The sequence below is a fragment of the Bactrocera latifrons genome, unplaced genomic scaffold, assembly GCF_001853355.1.
Source record: "Bactrocera latifrons isolate USDA-ARS-PBARC rearing strain unplaced genomic scaffold, ASM185335v1 scaffold_48, whole genome shotgun sequence".
In the NCBI taxonomy this organism is placed as follows: Eukaryota; Metazoa; Arthropoda; class Insecta; order Diptera; family Tephritidae; genus Bactrocera; species Bactrocera latifrons.
Window position 1 is genome coordinate 434,556 of NW_017537134.1, and position 9,862 is coordinate 444,417.

Consider the following 9,862-nt stretch of genomic DNA (forward strand, 5'->3'; position numbering starts at 1 on the left):
GAAACGACTGGCGCGCTGTTGTTAACTCGGCTATAATCGCGTAAGCGGTATCTACGCCAATCAAGAAGAAGAAGAAGAACTTAACGCATTGTAGCCTGAAATACAAAGTGCTCTTAAGAGGCGGTTAGTAGCTACTTCAAGTAGGGATGAGGATGTTTTGCATACTATAAAAAGTATTCAGTTTAAATCTATAATAAAGTCTTTTATAATAGCTCATAAAAATATTAGTTGACCGAGGGATAAAATGAAGGAAAGATATCTAATGATTTCATTATCCAGATAGATACCATATATATCATAAATTATTTGAAGAATATATTCAATTATTTTTTAATGACATATCGAAAAGTTCCTACTCTACATGTCCGTTTCGACAATTGAACAACATTCTTCGGACTTACTTCATATTGTTGTATAGCTTAACGTTTATACCTGTATGTGTGCATACGATAACAGTAAAATTAAAACTTTATGAAGTGCATTCTAATCTCTTTGTTTGCTCTCTGAGAATTGACAATTTACAAAAGTGAATACTTTGTAATAACACCAAGCTTTCGACGCTTCGATAAGCGTTATCGCATTTCTGAAACGCAAACTAAGTTTTTCACGGCCAAAACATTTTTGCACATGCAAAAATATAACTACAATACACAGTGTAAGCATGTATGTCGATATTTTCATGTCATTAAATTTGTTAAAATATATATGGGGCATTTATCAACGAACTGATAAGCAGCCACATGTGAGCAAACTTATGACGAACTTTTTAACTAAGAGCGCAAGTAAACGGGAAAATATTGGCCCGAAATCGATTGGTATTAAAGTCGTGAAACATTTTGAAGAATTGCTAAAACCTTACTATAAGCAGTTGATACGACGCTACAGCACGGGCAAGAACGCGTTGTTTACCATTTGATATTTATAGTGAAAACTCCAAATTGTATTTGTATTTGTATTGCTATATATATTTAATAGTATATATGTGCTAAATATGGTTGTAACATGTGCAATTGAGTTTGACAATAATTCCTACGGCACCTACTTTGCTGGCCAAGTCATGACGGGTAAAGTTACGCTGCAAGCGGACATGCCTAAGCAGGTGAAAGGTGAGCTTTACTGCAAGTATTTTATATAAAGGCAAAAGGAGAATAAATCTGATCAAATTTAAAAGCAAATCGTAACTCCAAATGCGACAATTAGGGTTTTTCCAAGTCTCATAAAGTTATAAGTTATAACGATTCGTAAACATAGCTGTGAGAATTGTAAATGTGTACACTCAATTTTGYATAAAATCCAACAACAATTTTTTTAAACAAGTGAAAAATTTATAATTTTATGATTTTACGATGCTTTACGACGTGTTGTGAGTACCCCAAATATTGCTTAATAACGTACGTATCTCAAAAGTGATCTTCATCGCTGAACAAAATTTTCATGCGAATATTGGAATCGGTGGCCATTTCGTTGTTGGCACTTTCAACAAACGTGTAATGTTCATGCACGAGTTCGATTTTAGAGGCTCGCAAACCAAGATATACAAAATCTTTCATAAAACACTCTAGCACAGCTCCAAATGATGTGCGCGACGGCGGATGGACTCATTTGACTCTTCGTCGATACGCTGCTCCACAGTTGGAATAGCGTATTCCGTGCGATTTTTACGGCGTCTCTGAGGATAAACCGCACATCTAAAAACACTCTATATTATCCACGTTCTTGCATCCTATTGTGAGCTAATTGTATTTATATGAGCTTTTGAAATATTCTTTGTCAATTGACATATCAATTTAGTGTAGACTGTCAGTTAAGACATCAGTTGTTGAGTACCGAGATAAAGACATAAATCGTATCGGTATTAAAAACAGGTGCCATTAGAATAAAAAAAACCTAACATTCCATAATGCTATATTATTAGATTAGCTTAAGGTACAAAATTGGATAAGTCTTTAAACATAACTCTGCATCCCTGTTTTGCATATCAGACTACATGCAAATAAGCCTGCCCACAGAAAGCCGAAAAACACGTAGATAGTATAGCACTATTACTCCCCTCCCTAATAAATAACTGTAAGCAATAGGTTAACAACAATGAGACTTTCGCTGGGGTAATTACTCATAGGTCTTGCGAGCATTACTCATCTGGCTAAAATTATCAGATGAGTGACTAATACAACATCTCTGATTATAATATTATAAATTATTACCACTAGCAGTTATTTATGAAAATTTTACTTTTTAGCCATCGTGTTGAAAATTAGCGGTTGCGCAGACACTAGCTGGACGGAAAGCTCCACCAGCACAACGTCCGATGCAAACGGACGTTCGAGCACCCAAACCCAGACAACACACTACAGAGGTCATGAGGATTATATAAAATCGAAGACTTACTTGCTCAGCTCCAACGAAAGTGTGTAGGATTTATGAAAGCATAGTATGATAATTAGCTAAAATTATAGTCTATCCAAATATCTCTCCAACAGACCAATCTGCCGTGATTGAGCCGGGCATACATACCTATACGTTTGCTTGCCTCTTACCCAACACCTGCCCTTCGTCCTTCGAAGGCATCTATGGTTACATACGATATTTGACTAGGGTGGAACTCGTGCGACCATGGAAGTTCAATCAGAATTTTACGCGCGGATTTACGGTTTTGAAAATGACGGATCTGAACTACGACAGTCCTTTATTGCGAGTGAGTAAACTTTAGTAGATATATTCTAACAATTACTAGTTTTGATTTAACTATTCATTTTATAAACCCATTCCAAAGGTACCTAGCAAATCGGAAGCACAAAAGGTTTTTTGTTGTGGGCCTTGCAAAACACAGCCGTTGGAGGTGCACGTTTCCTTGCCACAAAGTGGCTATGTGCCTGGACAAGCGATACCAGTTAGCGTGCTCATATCAAACGAAACCAAGATAAAAGTCGAAGAACTCAAAATCGAATTGGTAATGCTCGTTTGCTATTATAGTCAAACACCATCGACACGTACGAAGAACCAGCGCATACCGGTGCTTAAGTTGAAAGGTGATGGTGTGCCGGTGCATTGCAAAAAACAATTCAACTATACGCTCATTGTGCCGGCTACGCCGCCAACATGCTTCAATCTATGTCGCATCATACAGATTGCCTATCAAGTGGAGGTTGTGACAAAAGTGAAGGGTTGGCATGCGGATCAAGTCATCTGTGTGCCCGTCACGATAGGCAATGTGCCGTTGCTCGGCGTCATACAAAAGCAACCAATGGCGTCTGCTGACAACTTCGTCCCCAACGGTAGTGGTGTTATGAACCGTTCATTCGTGGCGAATGAGGAGAGCGGCGATGCTGGCGATGCTGGCGAGAAGAAGTCCACCGAAGCTAACCAGGTGCAGTCTACCGTACAAGAGGACCCGACAGAAATCAACAATGGTGCCGCGACAAGTTCTGTCATAACACCGGCACCACCAAATCCCTGGGATGCAGATGCCAGTATACGTAAGTAGTTCTTTCATAACACTGATGGTTTATCTGTTTCCTTCGCACAATTCTTATCATTTGCTATAAATCACTTCAAATCCAGCTCAAAGACCCTGCTTCTATAATATTATATATACGATTCAAAGTTCTTTTTCTTTCACAGCACCGCCGTCCTATGAATCCGCTTTGCATATAAAACCAGCTAAACTTAACCTTGATGAAGGGCAAGAATATGGCGAAACCGAATTCGCACCACGTTATCCTGTCTTCAAGGTACCGAGTCCGAGCGCGTCAGGCAAAGACGAAGTTGATGGTGTAGCGACTAGTGGTGTTTCACCAGCGCAAAATAGCACTTGGTTGTGAGCTGAAAGTGTGAATAAATGAATAAAAACTTATAAACAAAGCAACACCAAAATTTGTTTCTTTTCTTCGGAGCGACCTTCAATAACCTGAAAAGGCCTGAAAACCGCAAGCGGTAGGCATGTGAATGAAATTAAAAAAACTGAAAGCTTTTCGATTCTACAACGTTTCCGCCACCAAATATTTTTCATATCAGAAGAACGACGTGCGCTTATCTAAAACCGTAATTTTGTTGCTTTTGTTTTTTCCTTTGTTTTAATATCAAATATGTATTTCTAACTGAATGTATGCATACTGCTGAAAGATCATTTACGTTATTGTTTTATCACAATTACTCACACGTACTTCACCCGCATGCGTATGTATATGTGCTTAATGCGGGATATTTACCCTAAGTGGCGACAAGCTAACGGCGCTTTGTCCAATTTTGGCATATTCAGTCCGAGTCGGTCGGTTGTCGTAGCAAAATGGTCGTAACTTGTGATATTCAGTTCAATCAGAATGAGCACGGTATTTATTTCGCTGACCAATTGGTGGATGGCGCGGTGGTGCTACAGGCTGATAAACCCAAAAATGTTAAAGGTAACGCTAAGTATAAGACTGACGCTAATAAGTGTAGTATTAGGCTTCAATTTCTATGGAGTAAGCGATTTTCAAGCAGCAATTTCGTAAGTGAGGCTATCAGTATTTAATCTTATCTGAAAAGCTAATTTGCACACTTAAGTTCTGAATATTTGCGGGGAATAAAAAATGCATGCAGTGTAAATATTTACATCATTTACTTTAGCTGCTTCAAATAGAATTATATAATGCAGTAAATTGGCAGTAAATAAAATAAAATATAGAAACATAACAGAGCATAACACAACATAACAGGACATAACATAATATAACATAAGATAACATAACACAACATAACATAACATAAAATAGCATAACATAACAAAACTTAACATATATAGCGTAAAGTAACATAACATAGCATAAAATAGCATAACTTAACATACCATTACACAGCATAACATAACGAAAAATCACAAGTAAAGGCTATAATACTTTTCAATGATCCCTTACAAGAAGCTGATTCCGGTCGTTTAGCTATGGTGGTCCGATCTGAAAAATTTTTTCGGACATTGTACTTCTGCCTTGAATAATAAACGTGAAATTTCGTAAAGTAAAAGTTGTCCATAGAAGCTTTTCATTCTGATCGTTCAGCTATAAGCCATAGCTGTTCCGACAGATGGGCAACTTCGTGGGAAGGAAAGGAGATGTGCACTATCCTTCCCAAGAAGTTCCCAAAGTTTCCCAAAATCGTCATCTCAAAAACTGAAGGGCGAGTTTACGTATATACCGACAGACGGGCGGACGGACATGGCTACGTCGATTCAACATTCTGTTCATTTATATATTGTATGAATATACTTTATACGATCTACGGAGTATTTTCTTCACACTTTCCGACAAACTTAATATAGCCTGCTCAAGGCATAAAAATTGCTCACAGTATAATTCAACTTGATAAAATTCCATTCAGTTTATTTGGTATAATTTGTTTAATACAAAGTATCGTATGTACATATTTATTTTTGGAATGCAGGCAAATTAAAGATTTATTGGCTAATTTTTAGTAGATATTTTATCACCACTAACACATTCATATTTATATAGTTGCTACCTTTGCTTATCGTTATCTAGTGCAGGTATTTACTGAATTAATATTCGTGACTACGATTATTAGAATTTTGACTAGATTGTTCTTTTCTTGTTTTGCCATTTACCGGGTTTTTAGCATAATTCAAAACAATGCATTTCTTTTTTTGGAACAAATGAATATGTTCCCTTCTCTTAGGTCTAAAAAAAAGCTTCTTATAAGACTTTTAAATTCTACGCATATTTTCGCATAAATCATTACTATTTCGACCCAATTAGCCGAATATCCTTTTAAGAATAGTTAATTTTTTCACTACTTTTGGTAGTTCGAATTCATCAAGGTTCTAAATACACTACAATATCTCCGAACGATTTCGCCAATTAATATATTTTTACGAAACCCATACGTTCCCAAACGTATAGCAGAGGTCCAAGAAGAATAGAAAGGAAAAGCAGTGAGGTTAAAGAATACGAGATCTGATTTCGCATACATTTATATGATCAAAATGCTGTAAAGGAGCTATTTTTAGTAGGAACTGTAACGAAATGATAGATGAGAGTGAGCCTTCATCGACTTAATTTCAAAGTTCTGCTTGTCATTCGCTGTCATTTGAACTATACTACTTGTCTCAAAATCCTTGAATTATTTACTCTACTTTATTCATTTCTTTATTACTTAATACTTTATTTTCTTCCAGCTGTAATATTGAATATATCGGGATTTGCTATTACAAAATGGCGAGAAAAACGTTTCGGTAAAACACGACACTTTTCCGGACGCGAGGATTATATGGAGTCCAAAACGTATCTAATGGGATCGGAAACAAGTAAGTGTGTGATAAGCTACGTTCAAAATCTGCTACAAAAATTTATTAGCTACTAATTTTCCAATCGATAGGTCAAATTTTTACAATACAAACCGGTACGCACACATATAATTTTACCTGCAAGCTACCAGAGAATTGTCCGACATCATTTGAGGGTCTTCATGGTTGCATTCGATATATAGTTAAAGTTACGCTGGTGATACCCTGGAAATTCAATCAGACTTATACGCGCGGCTTCACAGTGATGAAAATGCTCGATCTTAACTATGAATCACCGCAAATAAAGGTGAGTGCATGGCATATTTGTAACTATTTTTATATGCCATTAAAAGAATATTTTCCAACAATTTTATACTACAGATACCAATAACTTCAGAGAATTATCGTTCATACTGCTGCGGTCCCTGCAAAACGGACCCTCTGAAGATGCAAATACAACTGCCGCAGGCCGGATATGTGCCCGGACAGCGCATACCCGTCACCGCGCTGGTCATCAATAACACCAACATAGCCGTGTCAGAAGTGCGTTATGCGCTCGTAATGTTGGTGCGGTATTCCAGTCCAGCGCCAGCGTTGCACTCATGCCTAGAACGGATTACCATGACGACGGCGAAAAGTGAGTCTGTGCTGCGTAATAGCACGCGTTCGCTAACGCACGAACTTCTTGTACCGTCCACACCACCAACTTGCTTGCGGTCTTGCAGTATTATACGCATTTCCTATCAGGTGGAAGTCGAGGCACGTATGAAGGGTTGGTATTCTAGTCAGACCATAACAATTCCCGTTCTTATTGGAAATGTGCCACTGTGGCAAACACCACCGGTTATACAACAACAACCGCGCGGTAGTCGTATGCCGGCACTAACTGAGGAAGTGTTGTTGCAGGGTAACGAAATGAGCAAGGAGGGCGAGCAACAATCTGTGACTGAAGCACTGGATGAGCAGAATGTAGCATTAACAGGGGTTCAGTCGCCAACGGATATTTACCCGGAGTTGCGTGAGTATTCATTAGATAACGAAAAAGTTGTAGTTGAAGCGTCGTTTTAAACGAATTTCCACTTAAATTTTATTAAGTTCAGAAGTTTCCATAATACGTCAGATAACACTATCCAAAACAGCCCTCATAGAGTAATAGAAAATAACGTATGTATATTATATGAAGTATTTGTTTTGTAAACATCCAGTCACTTTTTGCGCAGAATCTATAATGCGTTCCAAATGTACAATACGATCCAAATTGGCAATACGACCCAAATGTGGAATGTATTCTCATTTTTGAATCCATTTGTGGAATCTGTTCCTTAAGCTTCCGCTAGTAACCAACGTGCCGACATTCCGTAGTGTCGACGTAGTTTTTGTGGTTATTTTGGGTTATTTGGGCACGAGCTATCTCTCTTAAATGCAGAGTTGCAAGTCTCGATATTTTGGACTAATTAAAGAATAAGCTTAAATTTAGTTTAAATATTATCAAACTAACTCAAAATTACAGTCGAATACAATTATTTATTTATGAACTTGACTATAAGTGGATTATTTTTATTATTTAATAATTAAATTTTAGTTCTGATGTTTTACATTATGAAAAATTATAGCAAAAAATTGAACAATTGCTCAATGTAATCAAAAGAAAAGGCAACTGCGTCGCTACGGAAGGACGGCACGTCGTTGACTAAGTGAAGCATTATATAAATATGGATTCTGTAGTTGTGGAAGCTGTAGATAATCCATTTATGTATACAGAGAAAAATCTCCCTTACAGACAATCGTTATAACCGGACACCTCCTTTCCCTGAACAAATTTCATGAACAAAACCATTTCATGAATATTGTCATGTAAAACCAAAACCGGAGAGAAGTAGGTTCCAATGATTGGACACGGACACAACTTTGGTAGTATCTCATTTTAAATATATCTGATAACCCGACAACATTTCATAAAATATATAAAATCAAGTAAGGAAGTAGGGGAAGGGGTAATTTCATGTGTAACAAAACGTTTCGTACTGATGCAACTTGCCAGGCTCTAAGCCAAGGATATTTTGTGAGCTATATGGGCTTTAGGACAAATTTTCACCCAATTTTATCCATTTTGCACGCTTCTTCAATTTATTTCAAATAATTCGTAGGCAGGAAGGTGGTGTTTGATTTGCATTTTAGGATTTGAAATTGGGAAATAGGCGGGTACAACCACACTTTCGTTTGTTTTCGCATTGGAACATTGAAATGGCACGCTTGTAATGTATAATTTAGTCGATTGGTTAGTGAGGGCAGTGTGTCGATTTTTGTTAAACAGAATTTTACAGCTGTGGTTATCTTTTGTTACCTTGAGGAAACATTTTGAATGCAAGTTTTAGCCAAAGCCCCTAATATGGCCAGCATCTATATCCCTACTGCACACTGAAAGGGTGAGTGTCCGGTTATGAGGAATTTTACTGTGTAAGTAGTTACATCCTTGCCATAACCACGATTTGCTTAACGTTGACTTTTGAATAGCGAATTTACATTTCCTCGAAGATGCTTTATCCTCAAAAACAATTTTAAATTTTTTCACATATCGATAAATTCGAAATTTCGAACAAACTTACCTTCCAAAATGTTATTACATTTGTGAATATTAAATTTTTTTTCATAATTTTGTGAAATCTTGTGATACTGATGACAACAACCGTTATATATTCCACACGAAATCTTACGTTAGATGTCGTCCTGGCATTTAAACTCCTTATGCAAAAGCAGAGAATTTTCAGTGCCCACAATTCTCCAACACAACGAGAGGAATATATAAGTGGATTGCAGCTACTAGGAAAATGTCCATAATTCATTTTTGGAATGTTGTGGATGGACTATGTTTAGAAAAGTTCCACATTCCAGTGAATGGATTGTGAATTTATCTTTCACAGTTTGTTTTATCTATCAGTGGAATTGATTTCCATCGGTCTGACAACTAAAATATTTTCGAAGGTTTGTGCCTTCGTTATATGAAAATTCGAAAATTATTAACCAATTGCTTTTAAAACGATAAAGCTCAATGCAACTTTATTTCTCATATATTTTTAAAGCACCACCCAATTACGAGGAGTCTACGCACACCATGCGAGGCGATGTGAACGAAGATGACTTACACGCTTTCGGGCCATGTGAATTTGCGCCATTATATCCAGTATATGCCGTACCCTTAACAATGACTCCAACCGCGCCAGTGACACCGGAACCAATCCGTGGTGCTTATATAAACCAAAATTTCGAAAATGACAAGATATAGAGAAAATCGCTATTGAACACGATACGATATTATTGTTATTGGCTTTCATTTCATAGATGTTAGTTTGTCAAAAATGTCTAGTTGGCGCTGAGAGCGCGTACCGCAAGCCTTTTTTGACAACCTATTATGAATACACATATACATACATAAGTACACAGATATAAAAATTTGTTGTAGAAATTTAAAACTATTAATAAATAGTTCTAACTTATGAAAATCAATCTGTAATAAATAAATAAAACTTTCATAAAAAAGGTTAATGAAGTTTTAACAGTTTTCGAACTTTATTTCGCCTGGAGTTTATT

The 9,862-nt window shown here is 36.8% G+C and overlaps 2 protein-coding genes across 3 annotated transcripts; both read left to right on the top strand.

The window, feature by feature from the left end:
* Positions 1–880: 880 nt before the first annotated feature.
* LOC108973447 (arrestin domain-containing protein 17-like) lies at positions 881–3,853 on the top strand. 2 transcript variants are annotated; one of them, XM_018940711.1, is made up of 5 exons: positions 881–1,106; positions 2,240–2,407; positions 2,457–2,695; positions 2,774–3,476; positions 3,622–3,853. In XM_018940711.1, the coding sequence occupies exons 1-5, from the start codon at positions 992–994 to the stop codon at positions 3,819–3,821; spliced, it is 1,425 nt and encodes a 474-aa protein (XP_018796256.1). In that variant the 5' UTR covers positions 881–991; the 3' UTR covers positions 3,822–3,853. The 2 variants fall into 2 exon arrangements, with proteins under 2 accessions (XP_018796256.1, XP_018796257.1); XM_018940712.1 differs by having other exon boundaries at positions 2,481–2,695.
* A 432-nt stretch (positions 3,854–4,285) lies between these two features.
* Positions 4,286–9,659, top strand: LOC108973442 (arrestin domain-containing protein 17-like). Its single transcript, XM_018940705.1, has 5 exons — positions 4,286–4,400; positions 6,167–6,295; positions 6,367–6,581; positions 6,656–7,292; positions 9,355–9,659. The coding sequence occupies exons 1-5, from the start codon at positions 4,286–4,288 to the stop codon at positions 9,555–9,557; spliced, it is 1,299 nt and encodes a 432-aa protein (XP_018796250.1). The 3' UTR covers positions 9,558–9,659.
* The last annotated feature ends 203 nt before the right edge of the window (positions 9,660–9,862 follow it).

Coding starts and splice junctions, on each gene's coding strand:
- LOC108973442 (XM_018940705.1), top strand. CDS start 4,286: ATGGTCGTAACTTGTGATATTCAGTTCAATCAGAATGAGCACGGTATT. Junction 4,401..6,166: donor TAAACCCAAAAATGTTAAAG/GTAACGCTAAGT, acceptor ATTTTCTTCCAG/CTGTAATATTGAATATATCG. Junction 7,293..9,354: donor GGATATTTACCCGGAGTTGC/GTGAGTATTCAT, acceptor ATATTTTTAAAG/CACCACCCAATTACGAGGAG.
- LOC108973447 (XM_018940711.1), top strand. CDS start 992: ATGGTTGTAACATGTGCAATTGAGTTTGACAATAATTCCTACGGCACC. Junction 2,408..2,456: donor CTTGCTCAGCTCCAACGAAA/GTGTGTAGGATT, acceptor CTAAAATTATAG/TCTATCCAAATATCTCTCCA. Junction 2,696..2,773: donor ACGACAGTCCTTTATTGCGA/GTGAGTAAACTT, acceptor CCCATTCCAAAG/GTACCTAGCAAATCGGAAGC.